Source organism: Pseudorca crassidens, chromosome 7, assembly GCF_039906515.1.
Source record: "Pseudorca crassidens isolate mPseCra1 chromosome 7, mPseCra1.hap1, whole genome shotgun sequence".
NCBI classification, from domain to species: domain Eukaryota; kingdom Metazoa; phylum Chordata; class Mammalia; order Artiodactyla; family Delphinidae; genus Pseudorca; species Pseudorca crassidens.
Genome location: NC_090302.1, coordinates 12576098 through 12594501, shown reverse-complemented (window position 1 = coordinate 12594501; position 18404 = coordinate 12576098). Strand labels below are relative to the sequence as shown.

General features: G+C 48.4%; 1 protein-coding gene across 3 annotated transcripts in view; it reads left to right on the top strand.

The window, feature by feature from the left end:
• MRRF (mitochondrial ribosome recycling factor) overlaps positions 1-18404 on the top strand; it is a 91092-nt gene that overhangs the window by 52563 nt on the left and 20125 nt on the right. For 2 of the 3 annotated variants that reach the window (XM_067743407.1, XM_067743406.1), the window contains one exon: positions 2844-3420. The exons of the other annotated variant lie outside the window; for it this stretch is intronic. In XM_067743407.1, coding sequence (XP_067599508.1) covers positions 2844-2898 — 55 coding nt within the window. In that variant the 3' untranslated portion in view covers positions 2899-3420. Of the gene's footprint in view, positions 1-2843; positions 3421-18404 lie in introns of those variants that run through there. 3 annotated transcript variants of the gene reach the window in all.

Here is an 18404-nt window from a genome sequence, read left to right as displayed (position 1 = left end):
AAAGTAGCCAGTATGGTTGCCGGTCTTCAGTAATTGCCCGCTTTGCCATCCTACTCCTCTGTCTCTCAACCTTATGGCTTTGAATATGGGAACGGGATTAACTGCTTTAATGAGTCTAGCACAGCCGCCCTTGAATGAGGAAGGACTAGGCCAGGTTCTGTGGGCTCCCCAAAGGGAGTAGCAGCATTAAACTGGCAATCAGGGGTAGGTGAGTTCTTGGCTCAGTCATACCACTGACTTTTTATGTGATCTTGGGCAGGTTAGTTAACATCTTATGCCTTCGTCTACTCCTCTGTAAAATGGGGATAATACCTGCCCCACCTGCCTTATAGTATAGGTATGTAACATTGTTGGATTTGAATGAAGTAACAGAGGACAAAACATTTCTGCATAGTGTGAACTACTGTGCAACTGTCAGGTGAAATCATTAATATTCACAGTATATTAAAGGGAGATAATAATAGTATTTCATACATTTTGAGGATTATGTGAAATAATGCATGTAAAGTTTTTAGCCCAGTGTTGGGCTCCTAGTAAATAGATGCTGTTGTTGGTATCCTTGTTGTTGTTAATCATCGTTATTTTAAGATGGAAAAGATGAACTTGCAGGTGGACTGTCCCAAGGGCACTTTGTGCCTATAATATGGCAGAGAGTTAGTAAATATTTTCATCAATTGATTAATTTGAAAAGAAGTCAGAAAGTGATAGTAAAAATCAGAGTAACACAAGCAACATTTGCATAGCAAATAACCAGTTTAAACGTACTTGTATATTCATGATTTTATTTAACCCTCACAGTTACTTTCTGAGGAAGGGAGTAGCATCCCCATTTGAGAGATGAGGAAACTGAGACTCAAAGTGGGAACTTGCACATTGTCACCCCACTGAGAATTTAACCCATGACGCATGTTATCAGATTGTTCCTGTAGGTACTCTTCCTCCCCCCAGTCCCAGTCTCTGGCCCCAAACACCATTTTTCCAGAGGAGGCTTGCAGCCCTCGTTCCTGGCCATCCCAGGCTGCCACCCTGCAGGTGCTGAAGTGCTGCTGGGCACCACGCCACACCCCATGCAAGGCGGCTGCTCAGGGTGGGGGCACAAGAAGCCTGCCAAGGGTTTGTGTCGGCTGAGTGAGGAGGCCCAAGCGGCTGTTTCAAGCTGATCCTGTTCCGGAGTGCCCAACAGCCCCAGTGGAAAGCCTTGTTCTCCCCACTCCAAAATGTGCAGCTGCTGCTATGGCAAGAACCTGGCTGTCTCCCTGCCTGGAACCAATTGCTCCAAATCCTTTCCAGTGCATTTATTTCCCAGTTCCTGGCCAGGGCCTGTGGTCTGCAAATAAAGATGTCACACAGCCGCTGTGCGGCTGAGCACACAGATCCTGGGCACCACGCAGCCCCCTTCAAAGCTTCCTGCCTGAGGCTTCCTGCCTGAGGTCCCTTTAGACATGAGAGGGAGGCTGCAACACTCACTAAATTCTGTACTGTGTTTTGTTTTTCATTCTTTGAGGGAGTATATGTTTATTGCAGAAAATGTGGAGAATATAGAAAAGCACAGAAAACGAATAATGATTCATTTAGCAAATATTTCCTGAGCACTTGCTATGTACTAAGTTTTATGCTAAATGTGACAGATACCGACATGAATAATCCATTTCCTGTCTTCCCATCACTAAAAGATAATCACTATTAACATTTTGACACATTTTCTTTTAGTTTAAAAAATACGTGTATTTTTAACATATTTGAGATCATTTCTACTACGTATATACCCATTTTGTATTCTGCTTTTTCTTTAATTCAAGGGTAACATGAGCATGTTTCCATGATATTATAAATAATATCTTGAAACATTATTTCTTTTTCTCTGATTACAAAAGCAATCCAGGCTTGTTATAAAACAGACATTTCAGAGCTATATACTGGAATGTTATTTATATTTATACCCTCTCCATGAGAAATAGACAGTCTTAACCCTTTTTAACAGCTGTATGTATTCAATTACATGTGCTGTCATTTTAAATTTTCTGATTTATGATTATAAGCTTTGGTATATATCTTTGCATATAGAACTTAAGAACATTTTCTCAGATTCCATTTGTGTGGTAATTTCCCAGTTGAGAGAGTTTGGGGTTAAAAAATGGTAATAAGAACATTTGCATCAATTTGAATTCCTATCAGTGATATGTGAGTTTATCCATTTCACCATAGCTCTGGCATTGAATATTATAATTAAAAACCACAACATCAAATTTTGTTAACTATGGTAACTAAATTATGTCTTGTTTTAATTTGCACTTCTTCAGTGTCTATTGAATTTTCCATGTTTGTTAACCAGAGGTACTTCAGCTTTTTTCAGTACTTTTTTTCTGCTTGTCTCTTGGGATCTTAATATTCTCCTTATTAATTGGTGTGAGGGCTTTATATAGCAGAGTGTCTGAGGTGTAGGAAATTCTAGATGTTCATTAAGGGACAGATAAGACTGGCTTCTCTGTACTCTGTAATAATAGTTAACTATTTGGGGCTGTGCAGTCAGACTACCTGGGATTAAAGTCTGTCATTGCTGCGTTCTAGCTGTGTATCCTGAACAAGTGATTTTAACTGCCTCAGTTTCCTCCTCTGTGAAATGGGAATGATAATACCATCTCATGGTATCCATTTCTTGCTGTTAGGAGTCACTAAGAATACGTATACAAAGTTCTCTAGTAGAGTGCCTGGCTGGGATGCAATTCATGTGAGCTTTTGTCACCATTATTATTTCCCAGATAACCTTTCATAGTTCTGGAATATTTCTTCCCCTCCCCTTCTCAGCCCCAGTTATCAGGTTGTCTCATTTTGTGTTTCTGCAGATCAGCCAAATGGCCGACGACACAGTTGCAGAGCTGGACAGACATCTGGCAGTGAAAACCAGAGAACTCCTTGGATGAAAATCCCCCAGGGGCCAGCAGTGCTCCCAAGCCCAGTTTCTAGTAGGTCCCATGGGTGGCAAATTGGCACCTCTCTACCCCATCCACACGGAAGGCTGTCCCCACGCACTTGTCAGTCCTTGGAAGGCCCAGCCTTCCAGTGGGACACTGTTGATTCCCTTCCTCCTGTCCCCTGTCCACCCCATCTGCTCTGGACCTTCTGGCCTGGGTGGCCCTCAGAGAGTCTCTGTTGCTGACAGAGGGCCTTTCCTCGGGCCATTTGCCTTGACTGTGACATCACCGAGCTGTCAGGACCATTGGCAGGCTTGGCACTGCCTGCGCCTCACCTTGGTAGCCTCCTTTTCAAACAATTAGTCAGGCCCTGTCCCCACCTTTGAACTCTGCTTGGGCCAATGTGGGCCTTCACCTGTGCCTGGATACCTTTGCTAGAGGCCCATTTTCTAACCAAACAATAAAATCTAAATAAATTGATTGGAAAGAATAACAACCGCAAAGGAAAGGATGGACTCAGTCTGAATTAATGATCTCTGAGTACCTATGTGTAAGCATCCAGAGCAGCGCTTTTGCCTCCGAGTCATCACACGTGCTCTTTTCTCTGCCTGGACCATTCTCCCACTCCTCACGTGGCTGGTCCTGTTCATCCCTGGCTCTCAGCTTGGATAGCACTTCCTTGAGGAAGTCTTCGTTTATTCCCCCAACCTAGGACGCCTGTTATTGGCTCTTCTAGCACTGTCCACTGCTTTTATCTGAACCTTAATTGTTCTTTTTGGTAATTAGTCTGTATATTTTTAGTTTCCTTAGAAGTTAGCATAATGCCTGGAACATAGTAGGCATTCAGATGTACTGTGAATGAATTGCACGTAGTAGCTACTCAACAAATGCTGGCTTTTTCCTTTCTTTCTGGTCTTAACACAGTTATTCTGTCATTTTCTACTCTTTCCTTTGTCCTCAACATTTACTTGGTAATGAGATCCCTGTCCCCAGAGCCTACCTGTTATTGATGGACAAGTGGTTTATTGTGGCTCATCTTTGGGTACTAGGTTAAGTTAGGTTTTCCCCCCAGTAATTTTTTTTCCTTTGTTCTTTTGTTCATTCATGCATTCATAATATAGCCATCATGAGCTAGATACAGTTCTAGGTAATATTTTTAATCTTCACAGTAAACTCACAAGATGCGTATTATCTCCATTTTACAAATAGGAAAACTAAGACTTGACAATATTAGATAACTTGCCCAAAGTGTTAGAGGGTTTCATTATTCATTGTCAGTCTCATTCTACAGAGAGGGGAGAGCTCAGAGAGGTTAAGATTTTTTGCTTGGGGTCACACAGCTAGCAACTGGCAGACCTGGGAGTCACACTGAGGCCTGATCTCAATTGTGCTCCTCCCACTTCGTCCTGCTGCTGTCCCAAACGGTGAGCACCAACTTTGTGCCGGGTACTGTGCTCTGTGCTGGGAATACAAAGATGGGTGAGATGTGACCCCTGTCTTTGAGAGGTGCATGGTCACGGGCCTGAGCTGCTGTCTATGATGTCTTGGGTGGAAGGTGGGAAGTTTATTCCAGTTCTGCCAGATGTCTGCCTTTATAAAGGAACCCACTCTGGCAGCAGCAGGGCCTGGCTGCCTCCCTTCGAAGCAGCATCCAATTGCTGTTTGACTCCTCTCAGACTCTGTCCTGTGCGAGAGGTAATAGGGTTGCACTTCTCCCTCTGCTTGTACTGGCAGAGCAGCTGCAGGACAGCCAGCGGGATTCAAGGTCAGAATTAGGTCAAAGATGAAAGAAGCGAACCATAATCTCCTGCCCCGCTTACCTGTCCTCAGTCCAACCCCATTCACCAGCCCTGAGCAGCCATCACACGATCGGAAGTCAGCTGGGGGAGGGACAGGGATAGAAATAGCAATCAAGGAGCCTTTTTTGGAGTAAGCCACATGGCAGGGGCTTTGCAGCAGTCTTTTGTGAGTGGCCGAAATCCCCCAATCACTGCAAATGTGCTTCTCAAAGATGCAGGATTTTTTAATAAACAGAGGAAATGATAAATTATGTTGTAACTCCACTCCAAAGGCATTTGGTTCTTAACAGCCAAATCCTCTGTAGTCTTTAAATAAACAAAAACTTATTTGGTGAACAGACCGGGGAGGGGGGGTAGGGGTGTGGGAGGAGGCGGGAATGAAAGATTTTCTGTACTTGGGTTCCACATGTCAACAATTTCTCTCCTGTGTGTATGTTGGCCAAAGCCGTATATCATGATAAATGAATAAAGGAAAACCTGGAGCCCAGGGCAGTCAGACACCTCAGCAAATGGCTTTCAGCTGATTGCTCTATTTCAGTTGACATTTATCAGAGAGTTTCTCTGCTACTCTGTGTGTCAGGCCTGCAGTGGTGGCAGGGACAAGAGTGAGACTACCTGTTTGGATGTGCTGAGGAATGAGTAATGCTGGAGCAATTCATTCTCCCTCCTTCAGTCTCTCTCTTTCAAAAAGAAAAGCTGGGTATGGAAATTCTCACACTTGCCAGAAGAATTAACCACCTCCTCTATTCAGTTCAACGGCTTTCAAAGTCCCACGAAAAATACAGGCCAAAGGGAATTTGAGAACTTTTTTTTTCTGTTTATTTTTTTCTTCTTTCTTCTACGTGTGTGTGTGTTAAAATTACAAAAGAAAGGTATGTGAGAAGTTAAAAGAGACACTTATCACAAGTCCTGAATCGTACTCCCTTTAACAGTTAGATGTATATGCTTCCAGACCTTTCTCTATGCATGTATAATTTTTAAAAAACAAGGATGGGAACTATTCTGTTCCTGTTTTGAAGCTTGCTGGTTTTTTTCCCAGCATATCATGGCCATCTCATAGCCATGTGTGAACAAGTAGATAAAATTCATCCTTTTTCATTGTAATACAGTATTCCTACGGTATTCCACAATAAGAATGTACTGTAACTTATTTTACTATCACTCATATGATATTTTAAAAAATCATTTCACATGCACTGGAAGATGTTTCTACTTAAAAAAAAAAAAAAATTTTTTTTTTTGAGAAAAAAGAACCCCTAGTCTAAGTTTATCTCTTTGGTAAGTTCTGCTCTTTATCTCTTTGGTAGATTCTAGTCAGCCGCAGACTAATGTATATTAAGTGTCTCTGTGGACCAGGTACCATGCTGAACACTTTACATGCAATTACTACATTTAAACTTCTGAACAATCCTAGTTGGTGTAGGTATTACTCCTATCTGTGTTTACGTATTGGAAAACTGAGGTTCAGAAAGGGTATTTAACTTGCCCAAGTCACACAGGTAGTAAGTGCCAAAGTGAAGTTTGAGACTCAGATCTGACTTCAAAGTGGGCTCCTTGATCAGGGTGCTTCAGTTTGTAACTCTTCACTGAGCGCCTACTCAGAACGCACCCAGCACACTTGTGGGCCCTGAAGGTGATATAAGAGAAGCAGAAAGCTCGCTTTGATAAAACAGACAGCTCTTTCTAGTAAAGGACTGCATGTAAAACAGTACAGTGGCTGGCACATAGTAAACAATGAAGAAATGGTAGCGCTTATGGAGCCAGTAAAGATTACATATTTATACCTCCCCTGTTTGACAGACTCCTCTAGAACGTGTCATAGAACCAGGGAGAGAGCGGAAAGATCACCCAGCAGTGAATAATGATAATAACAACAATAATAGTATTGACAGCCTCAGTAACTAATGTTGGCTAGGTGCTTTTTCATTTTCAAAGTTCTTCTACATCCTTTATCCCATAGAAACCATTGGACGAAGCTTTGCAATTTCTTTTGCTCTAATAATCGTCAGTTTTCATGATGTGTATGAAAAGGTGTATTCTCTATTTTGGTGGGGGAGTACAAGTTTTGTTACATCTACAGGAAATGTATTTTATAGATTATGTTGTTCGGATTTTCTGTATTTTTACTGATTTTTTGACCCCGGATGAGACTTGGGCTGAAAGTGGTATGTTTTAGCCTTCTGCTAACGAGCATCTCTATTTCTTCTTACATTTCCTGTAATTTCTGCTCTGTGAAAGCGCTGGTGTGTTGTGGTGCTGCAGAGATAGTCTGACTCTTACCTTCTTCGCCCCATTCAGTGCCAGGAGTCTGAGTTCTGTCTTGTCATATATCAAGATCACAGCCCTTGCTTTCCTTTTGTTTAAGTTTGCTTGGTGTATCTTTCCCATTCCTTTCTTTTTAGCCTTTTTGAATCAGTATTTCAGGTGTATTTCTTTTGTAGAGTTGGGTTTTGTTCTATGAACCATTCTAAAACTCCTTTCTTATTTTTATCTTTATTTTTAATTGTTGTAAAATACACATTACATAAAATTTGCCAATTTTAACCGTTTTAAAGTATACAGTTAAGAGTGTTAAGTACATTCACATTGTTGTGCAACCAATTTCCAGAACTCTTTTCACCTTGTAGAACTGAAGCTCTGAACCCATTAAACAACTCGCATTCCTCCCCCAGCCCCTGGCAACCACCATTCTACCTTCTGGCTCTATGAATTTAACTGCTCTAGGTATCTCATATAAATGGAATCACACAGTATTTGTCTTGTTGTGACTGGCGTATTTAACTTAGCATAATGTTGTAGCGTGTGTCAGAATATCCTTCCTTTTTTTTTTTTACTTTTTTTTTTTTTTTTTGTGGTACGCGGGCCTCTCACTGTTGCGGGCTCTCCCATTGCGGAGCACAGGCTCCGGACGCGCAGGCTCAGCGGCCGTGGCTCACGGGCCCAGCCGCTCCGCGGCATGTGGGATCTTCCCGAGCCGGGGCACGACCCGTGTCCCCTGCATCGGCAGGCGGACTCTCAACCACTGCGCCACCAGGGAAGCCCCTATCCTTCCTTTTTAATGCTGAAAAATGTTCTATTGTCTGTATATATGAGACTCCTTTCAATAGGTGACTTCAACCCGTTTATATTTATTGATAATACTGATTTGTTTAGTAGAACCCATTTACTCTTTCTTTCTGTGCAATATTAACACTAGGTGACTTGGTGGGGGTTTTTTGCTTTTTTTTTAAAATTTAATTTAGTTTTTTTTACATATATACAGCAGGTTCCTATATTAGTTATCTATTTTATACATATTAGCATTAGGTTGAGAAGGGTTGCTTCTGCAGAGAGGAAGTTACTTTTTGTTGAATGAATAAATGAGTGATGATCCTTGTCTCTTACATTCCTTTCTTCTGGTCTCTGTTTTTTGGTTTCTATTTTTAATTTATTTTTGGCTGCGTTGGGTCTTTGTTTCTGCTCGCAGTCTTTCTCTAATTGTGGCGAATGGGAGCTGCTCTTCGTTGCGGTGTGCAGGCTTCTCATTGCGGTGGCCTCTCTTGTTGTGAAGCACGGGCTCTAGGTGCGTGGGCTTCAGTAGTTGTGGCACGCGGGCACAGTAGTTGGTGGCTTGCGGGCTCTAGAGCGCAGGCTCAGTAGTTGTGGCACACGGGCTTAGTTGCTCCGCGGCATGTGGAATCTTCCCCAACAAGGGCTCCAGCGGGTGTCCCCTGCATTGGCAGGCGGATTCTTTAACCACTGTGCCACCAGGGAAGTCCCTAGTCTCTGTTTTAATCCATCCTGTGCTGTTAGGTTAGATCAACCTGAAACATAGCCTTTATGATGTCACTCTTCTACCCCAGAACCTTCCATGGCTCCCCATTGCCTGCTGAATTATGTCCAAACTCTTCTCCCTGGCATTCAGTAACTTCTGCAGTCTCTCTCTTTAGCTGTGATACACCTCCCACGACTACTCTATTAATACAGCTAGTGCCTATGCTGAATGGAATTATTAGCTTTTCTAACATTTTATGCTGCTTTCTTTCACCTCCATGTCTTTTCTTGGGCTCTTTTCTTTGCCTGGTGTGTGCTCCTTTAAATCCCTGCGCAACCCAGTAGGCAAAATTTCTCTCTAACCTTTGAAGGCCTTGGTCCCGCATCCTTCCTTGCACCAACCTATCCATTTCTTTATTCCTCCTCATCCTGCCACCTGCGTATGCGTACTGAGCATCTCCACTTGGATGGGCCTCATGCACCCGAACTCCGCGGCCCTGCTTGGATTGCACGTGCCCCCCAGGCTTGCTCCCTGTCCTGCGTTTCCTCGGAATGGCATCACCTCCACCCAGGTGCCGAGCCGGGACATCAGGAGCCACCTGTGCTCCCCCTCCCTCACCCCCTCATCCAGTAAGTCACCAGGTCCTGTCAGTTCTGGCTGCAAAGTGCTCTGCTTTCCTTTCTGGGTGCACCCTTGAGTGGTGTGAACCACCCTTGAGTGGTGCGACCCCGGGAACAGATGTGGCACGTGTCCCAAGCGGGCCTTGCTGGGGTCTCTGGCCCTGCCTCTGAGGCAGAGCACCACTGGCACTAGGTGAGCCTTGTGTAAGTCCCCTGAAAGGAAGCCCCCTGATTTTTAACCTTCGGTCCCCTGACTAGCACAGTGCTGGGCGCAGAGCAGGTGTTAAGGAAATGTTTGTCCGATTGTAATGGGCCTGCCAGGCCTTGAATACAAATGAAGTCAGTTTGTATCAGTAACCCAAAGTTGCTCTATAATTACTCTCACCTGCTTGCTGAGACCTCCAGCCTCGCCTCGGGAGTTTCTGGGCATCTCCTGACGGCTTCCTCCCAAGCGTCCAGGATCCCCGGCACCCACCATACTCCTCTCCCACCCAGGCTACCCTTGCTGGCGCCTGCGGCCACGAACGCCACCTGAGCGGGCTCGCCTGTGCTCCTACTGGGAGTGTCAGCTTCGGTGACAAGAGTGTTGGCTCCTGGGCTTGGGATGCCTGAGCATGTTAGATGGGATCTCTGAAGAAAGGGGAAGACGTTTCCTTCCCTAATCCCAGGCTGCCCTCGGGATCAGCTAAAATCACCCCCTCTTTGCTCTTAAGAATAACAAGTCCTGGGCTTTTGCTATGTATTAGGCAACTCTAGAGATTATTAGTTTGCTCATTTTAGAAATGAGGAAACATGAAGCACAGAGAGGTTAAGTTACTTGTTCAAAGACACACAGACCAGAGGAAGACTTAGAACACAGGGAGTCTGGTGTCTGCCCACCTCCATACATTATTTTAAGTAAGAGACCAGAGGAGCTAGAAAGGACCTTGTGAGGTGCTGAAGTGGCCAGTGAGAGCTCGTGGGCTGTCCCAGTTTTGCCCTTTCCACCATCAGTAAAGGTCCTGCCACTTCCCTATGGGTAGCAAGGAAGGGCTTGGACAAGATCAGTGGTTTCCACCTCAGCCAGAGAACCGCTGCTGCTCCCTGACAACATTTACACCCATTTGAGGCAAAATAAGTAAGACAAAGGCAATGTAGCAAATGTTTCCATAAAGTTAAATTTATTTAACTTAAAGGACTATTCTGTATTCTTTATTTTATTTTATTTTATTTTATTGTGGTACGCGGGCCTCTCACCGCTGCGGCCTCTTCCGCTGCGGAGCACAGGCCCCAGACGCGCAGGCCCAGCGGCCATGGCTCACGGGCCCAGCCGCTCCGCGGCATGTGGGATCCTCCCGGACCGGAGCACGAACCCGCGTCCCCCGCATCGGCAGGCAGACTCCCAACCACTGCGCCACCAGGGAAGCCCCTATTCTGTATTTTTACATCTTGCTCTTCCTACTTTTGTTTTTGGTGTTAAAATATTCTTTCTGTAATGGAATGGTAAGAAGTTGGTAATACTAAGAAAAAAAAAAAATCCTCGCTTAGAAAACTCAACAGTTGGTCACCTTCTGTTGGTCCCCTCCATTTTTTTTTTTTTTTAACTGTACCGATGCATGAATCCCAAAATCTGGGAGCTGTGGGACCTCCCGCCTACTCTTAGAGCTGACACCCCCGAGGCTGTCATCCCAGGGAAGCCAGAGCTGTAACCTCGGAGAGAAGCGAGGGAGGGAGGCGGTTTGGCCTTTGTGGGTGTCAGGGACCCAGTGGGTAAGCAAGCAGTGGCGGTGAGGCAGGGGTTGGAACAGGACAATAGTCAATCAGCAGGGTTCAGAGACCCTCCAGGGAGGACGGATGAGCAGGGAGAGGTGAGTCAGAGAGAGGAGAGAGGGAGACAGAGACAGACAGATGCACGCAGGGCCAGAGGGAGGGAGGGAGAGGGGCAGAATCAGAGAGACAAAGACACGCCCACCCGCATGCACCCCTGCACGTGTACAAGCACAGGGATCAGCAGGTAGAGACTGACAGAAACAGCAACAGATGGTGACAATGAGACCATTAACAAGTATTCCTAAAGAGAGACACTGGCTAAGCAGAGACAGACACACAGAGGGAGCTAGAGGAGTACACACAAAGAGAGAAGGCGACAGAAAGCCAGGGAGAGAAACACAGAGAGATTGTTTAAAAAAATAAAAAGGAAAGAAAGAAAAGAAAAATGGAAAGAGACACACACCTAGACGCGGGCTAAGCAAGGCAGGCAGAGACAGAGAGCGGGAGAGAGTGAGCCAGGCGGGCGGCTTTGCTGTGCGGGGCTCCCGGGTTTGCAGCGCAGGGTGTGGGTGGAGGAAGAGGCAGCACCAGCCGGGCCAGGGCTGCAGGGACCAGATAAGGGCGCCTGCCAAAAGAAAGCAGGGGAAGGAAAGACGTTTACGAATCCCCGGGGGGAGAAAGCCAGGGAGGCTGCCCCAGGCCCGGGAGAACAATGGGTACTTGACTTCAGTGGGTCATTAATGAGACAATTAATGGAAAGAGTAACAGAGGCCTCCCCAGGGAGGACTTGGAGAGTGGATAAGTGGAATTATTGTGAAGGCCCTGCCGGTGGTTCTAAGGGGGGGCCTGTCCCCACAATCCCAGATGTCCAGCATGCCAACTGCAGATTCCTGGCCTGAGGCATGGGACCTCCCCCAGCTCCCCCCTCAAGGGCCTTGTGCTCCCGCACCCTGGACCCCTGCCAGCCCCCAGATGGGCCCCAGCCTCCCTATCCCATGCTTTTGCTGCTGTTGCTCCATCTACCTCGAGTGTTATCCCTTGATTATCTGCATCCGTGGAAACCCTACCCATTCCAGGGATAAGTAAATGCGGTGCATCCTCCAATGCAATGATGAGTCAGGGCCGTATGTTTCAATAAGAACAGGGCTCCCGAAACATATTCTAAGGGGCAGCGGAAAACGCAAACGGAGTCATATAAAAAGTGTGACACCACTTATGTAAATTAGAATGACTGGAACACAAAGCAATTCTTTTTTAAACTATGCCTGTCTTTATTTTGCAGTATAAAATTGTCTTTTTAAAGGGAGGGTTGTGAAGGGATACTTTCCAAATTCATAATGGTAGATTGCTACTGGGCGGTGGGGGGATGAGTTAAAGGATACCTAATGTTATCTCACATATATAAATATAGCTGAAAACTTGACAGTGTGGTAACTTGGGGTTGTGAAAATAGAAGTGGTTGTTACCTTCTTTTCTGTCTTTTTTTTTTTTCCTATACTTAAAAAAAATTTTTTGATAGAGACAGAGACATCCTGGCCATCCTACAGACACCTCCTACAGGAAGCCTTCCAGGAACTCACCTCCCAATCAGATGTGGTCTCCCTTTGCCCCGGTGCCAAACTCTCAAGGCTCACAGCACTTTCCCTCTTGTGTTTCCCTTTGTGACTGTGTTTCCCATGGACTGTCTTCTGCACCGGGCTCCCGTCAGCACAAGGCTGGCGCAGAGGTAGTGCCCAGGGATGCCTGTGAGACTGAACCTCATTCTCCCTCCCACCGCTATAGGAGGCAGCCCACCAAGCTCTGCTCACATCTTAGACCCAACACACAATTGGTGTTGGTGGGGGGGGGGGGTCCTGAAAGTCAAAACATGGCTTCCAGAGTGGGGATCTAGGGAGGAGAGCAGCTGCCATTCAAAAATGTTCCCGGAGGAAGGAGGAGGTCTCGTTTACTGTGACCAGAAAATCTTCCCACCCTGGTCAGCTGACTGTGGCGCCATTGCTAACAGAGCCTCAAGCTAGAGTCCCAGCAGAGTCCCCCCTGCATCCCCAGTGGGACATAAAGGCATTTGGCTCCTTCTACCCAAATCTACCCACTAAGCCCCCGAATTCGACCCAGTGAATCCCAGTTGCTGGTAAAATGGAGCCATTGTGGAGGCGGCAGGAAGGCCCAGTCCTGGCCCACCCACCCGGGCAGACATGGGCCCATCCATCACAGCAGCGCCGTTTACTGAGCGATTCCTCTATTCCGAGCTACATTATCTAATTTAATTCTCACAGTAACCCCTGTTTTACAGGAGAGACCTTAGAAAGGCTGACTTGCTCAAGGTCACAGGATGGCAGTAAGGGTTAGAGCTGGGACTCCAGTCTCAGGTCTGGGTGGCGGGGCTCCTTACTTCTAGGCAGCTCCCTCATTGTACAAAAGGGGATACTGAGGCCCAGAGAGGGAAGAACTCATGCAGTAACAGCATAAGTGAGTGCCAGAGCTGGGACTTGATCCCAGATTTCCTGACCGCTTACCTGCCCACCTGCCCCAGGCTGCCCAGTGGAGTCTACCATATAGCAGGATTTCTTTTTAATTTATTTATTGATTGATTGATTTTTGGATGTGTTGGGTCTTCGTTTCTGTGCGAGGTCTTTCTCTAGTTGCAGCGAGCAGGGGCCACTCTTCATCGCGGTGCGCGGGCCTCTCACTTTCGTGGCCTCTCTTGTTGCAGAGCACAGGCTCCAGATGCGCAGGCTCAGTAGTTGTGGCTCACAGGCCTAGTTGCTCCGCGGCACGTGGGATCTTCCCAGACCAGGGCTCGAACCCGTGTCCCCTGCATTGGAAGGCAGATTCTCAATCACTGCGCCACCAGGGAAGCCCTATGGCAGGATTTTTAATCCACTGGGCTTGGCAGTGTCATTATGCCTTCATGGGACATAAAACTGTAGGGTTTGGGGAGGAGGGAGGGACCTTGGAGATCATCTTGTTTGATTCCCTCTTTGTCGTGATAAGGAATTTAAGGCCGAAGGAAGGCAAGTGACCACAGGGCCTCTTTGATGTCAGGAAGTCCAGGCCAAAGAAACCAGCCTCCTGACCCACGGAGTCCCTTGGGTTCTCGAACATATTGACCCCAACTTTAAAGCCCATTTTAATAATCGGCACCTTGGTAGCCAAACCCGGAGCAGATTGGAAAGTATAAACTAGAATGTGGAGGAGAGCATCGTCCACACCGAGATATCTGTTAAATGCTGAATGAATGAATGAATGAACGGCTGCCAGGCTGATTTCTGCCTCCCACCTGGTTTTCCTTCCTCTGTCAGATTAATCATCTTAAACCAGCCTTTGCCATGCCCTGCTCAAGAGCTGGATAGCTCCCCATCGCCTGGATAACTGAATCACCTCCTTCGTTCCTTCATTACGGTGGAGGCCCCTCCGACCTGTTGTCCATATGGTGAACTGTTCAAAATGCAAATCGTGCTGCTCCCCTTCACAGCTCCCTATACCCTCCAGACAAAAGCCCCAGATTCTCACCCCCAGGTCTTAACTGCAAGGTTTGACTTGGACCGTCTTTCCAATCCCACCTCACAGCAGGCTCTCCCTTCCTCTGGCTCCAGCTGGCTCTGGCTGTGACTTCTCTCAGGTGCCCACACGTGCCTGTCACTTCAGGGACACGCCATTCCCCCTGCCTGGGGCACTCCAGACCCTGCCCCACCTGGCTCACTCCTATACATCCTTTAGCTCTCAACCTAAAGTCACCGCTTCCAGACAGCCTTCCCTGACCTCCCCAGATGGGATTCATACCCTCCGTTGGCGGTTCCCCACAGCCAGTCGTCTGTCCCCAGCACTGCACCATCCCATTTGATTATATATAACATCTTCAATGCCTGTATTCTGCCCAGACTGTGAGCTCCAAGTGGGCAGGGTCTGTCTTATTCACCTGCATGGGCTTAGTGCCAGAACAAAGCCTGGCACACGCTGTGTCCTCAATAAGTATTTGATGAATGATTGAAAAAGTAGGTTTGGCTCTTTGTTGAAACTGATTTATTCATTCAACAAATATTTATTGAGCATCTACTACGTGTCAAGCATGGTTCTCCACACCCCACAGTGGTGAATAAACCACCACAAAGTCCCTGCCCTCATGGAGCTTACAGTCTACTTGGAAGAGGCAGACATTAGAGAGATAAAGAAGTAACACAAGGCCAGGCATAAGTGCTATGAAGGGGAATAAAGCAGGGGTAAGGGAAAAGCACTCAGCGTGTAGGTTTGGTGGGAGGTTGCCAGTTTCGATGGGGTAGTCAGGGAATGCTGCATGGAGGAGGTGACATTTCAGTGATGAGCCAGGGCTCCTGAGAAACACAGAGCCTCTGCCTCCCTTGGGCAGGCTGGGCCCTAGGTGTGTCCAGGCATGACAGTCCCAGATCCCCAAACCCTCCCTGCCTCCCAAGGGCAGAAGCAAAAGGAACCCAGAAGAGGACTTTGGCCAAGGTTTTGAGGCAGGTGTGGAAGCCCAGAGCTGCTCTTCACAACAGCCATGATTGGGCTCCTTCTGCGTGGCGAGAGGTGGCGATTGCTTTGTGCACCAAGGACTCGGCTGATTGTGGCCGGGCGATTGACACCCACAGACCGCGGCCGCCAGGGTTTACCGCGCACGCCAGCCCCGCGGCGGGCCGTGCGCAACGCGGCAGCCCAATCTCGCCTCCTATATTCGGAGTTGATTAGACGCTATTTCTGCCTGGATTTTCAGAAGGCTCAAGAGCTTTTTTAATCACTACAGTGGCTCATTACGGTTTTGCAGTGACACTCATGTCCTTCAGTTCTCTTCTCAGATTAGATTCTATAGTCAGATGAATATTGGATGATTTCATTACATACAAATGCAATCAACAGTTTTGCATAAATTTCTTCTCTTTTCTTGAGTTTCAATTGACCCCAGCACCCATGGTGGCAGGCACGATCCACATGCAAATGAGCTGGGTTTGCAGCCGTGGAGAGGGGCCTGCAGGAGGCGGGCACTCACACCAGCCCGGGAGGGAGCCGGGATGGCTCAGGTTCGGGAAAGGGGCCTGGGGGTAGGGAATGCCGCCGCGGCCAAGGCAGGGCACCCCCTTCGGATGATGTTCCTGCAGGTAAACTGAGGCACGGGGATGCTCAGAGCCGGGCGAAGAATGGAATGTGGAGCTTCAGGCCCGGCGTCTGGACGGGGAGGCGTGCCCTCAGGATGCTTGGGGCGGTGTCTACTTGACAACTGGTGAGGACATGTTTCAATATTTTTACAACTGGCAGGACCTTAACAGTGCATTCCAGCTGAATGTTAGCTCTGACCCGACGAAGGCTGCTGCTTTTGCTGGTAGTAGTAGTAGTAGTAGTAGTCGTATCATCATCATCATCATCACTTCTCCTGGAGGGCTCGAGCTATTGCCCTGCGGGCGATCAGCAAAAGTCTAAAAAAGGCACACAGGAAACTTGGGAGCCTGGGGCAGCTGCCCTTGCCTCACTTCCGTGATTTCTCTCCTTCTCTTTTGGGTGAAGGGGCAGGATAGTCTCAGAATTGGGCTTGGGCAGGCTCCCAGTCTCCCTTGTCTGGTGATGGAATCCTGTGGACGCGTCTGGCAGCCTGTGCTTGCTCTCCCCTGGGGCTGAGGAGCTCCCTGCCTGCAGCGAGCCTGGTCCAGCTTTCTCAGCTCCTTGCTGACCAGGTGAACCTGACCCCGTACCCTGGGCCCACAGCCCACCTCTGCTCCCTCCTCCCTCTGATCCGTGACACCCCCTGAGGTCTACAGTGCGGACTGTGCTCTGCTGAGTCACCTTTTCTAGGGCTGGGCTTCTCAACTCCTGCAGCGTCTCCTCCCAGGAGGTAGCCTCCAGCCTCCTACCAGGTCTGTCCTCCAGATGCTCCTGGTGGCTGTCAGGGTTCACAGTCCAGGCCTCGACTCAACACCAGGCATGAGGCTGGAGGGTAACATGGGGATTAAGCTCTGTGTGTGGTCAGGGGACCCAGGGCCAACAGCTGTGCACCTCTCAGGGAGCAGGCTGGGGGTAGGGGAGAACCAGGAAGGGAAAAGGATGTTCGGGCCTGAGGGTCGGCCAGGACAAGGGTCTGTGCATCTCAAACCTCACTTCCTTCAGGTAGGTTCTTTTTTCAAAGCTCCCATGTACACAGACATGGCACAGACAGTGTAGGATCAGGGACCCAGAGAGAGGCATGTGGATACACAAGTGGTCGGGTTCCCATCCCATCAGGGATGTGACCCAAGCTTCAGTCGTCATCATGGACATGATGGAACCTTGAAGTAGATAGAGCCAGAGCCACACCCGTGGGCATGGATGGGACACATCTGTGCTACCACAGCCCCAGGCTCAGGCCCTTGCCTATCACTGCCCTCCGCTCCCCAGAGTGGGGTTAGAGAGATCCAGGAGTCTGAACAGAAGCAGGGGAGCCCTGTAGTGCTCCCATATTGCTGGTGAGTCCACTGAGGTCCAGAGAGGGGAAGGTCAGGCAAAGAGCCACACAGCATGAAGCCAGAGCCTCCTGACACGGTCTAAGGCTGCTTCCCGGCTCCCCCTGGCTGCCCCTGAGGACCGTTCCCTTGCCATTCTGTCCTTCTGTGCACAGTCACGAAGGGCCCTTCTTCCCCAGCTGAATGCATCCACCCCTCACTGCCTGTGTGTCCGCCGTCTGCTGCTTTTCAGTCTCCCCAGGCTCTTCTTTCTGTTTGCATCTCTGTGTGCATTTTTTTCCCTGTCTCTCTCTGTCTTCATCCTTGAGTCTGTCTCTATGTCCCTTCCTCCCCTTTCTCTCTCTGCCCCCATCCCTCTTCCCATCTCTCTACATCTGACTGCCAGGTCCCTTCGCCAGGCCACATCTGCTCCTTGCTCTCAGCTGCTGTGTGACCAGAGCTGGCCTCTGTCTGGGGTTGGAAGATCTGAGACCCCCTGGGCTGTCCCCCTTAGATCTGTGGTCCCTGGAAGGAGGAGCCTGGGGGAGGGGGTGGGTTTCTGAACTCTTTGGGGCCTTCCTGCAGTGGCCAGCACTGGGCCATTCATTTTCTCTCCCAGGCAAGGACAGCAGGAAAGCAGCCATCTCTCTTTCATCACAGAGCTGTTCTCATGCCAGCCTGGGAGAGGGGGCTGGGAGGTGGGCGTGGCAGTGTTGAAGAGGGCTCCCATTGATTGCGCAGTCAGGTGGGGGTCGTCCCATCCAGGCCCCCAGCTTTCAGCTGCCGTCTCTGGTGGAAGCTCCATGACTACCCATCTTCCCTCCAGGTCCTCCTGGCAGAATGCACCTGGTCCACCAACCCAGTGGAAATCCGGTGTGCACCCACCTCACTACCTTTTCCTGCTCACCTCTGTCTCACCCAGGCACAGAGGAGCGCTTTCCTCTGATGGACCTGCTTTCTGACTCTGTGCCTCGGTACATGCAGGGCAGAGAGTAAAAGGCTGGGCTCCAGAGGCTGGCAGGTCGGTGCCGAATCCCAGCTCTGCCGCTTGCCAGATGGGTTGTCTCAGGCAAGCGACTTAACCTCTCTGAGTCCCGTGTCTTCCTCCGTAAAATGCAGATAACACTCCTTCCCTTGCAAGGCTGTCA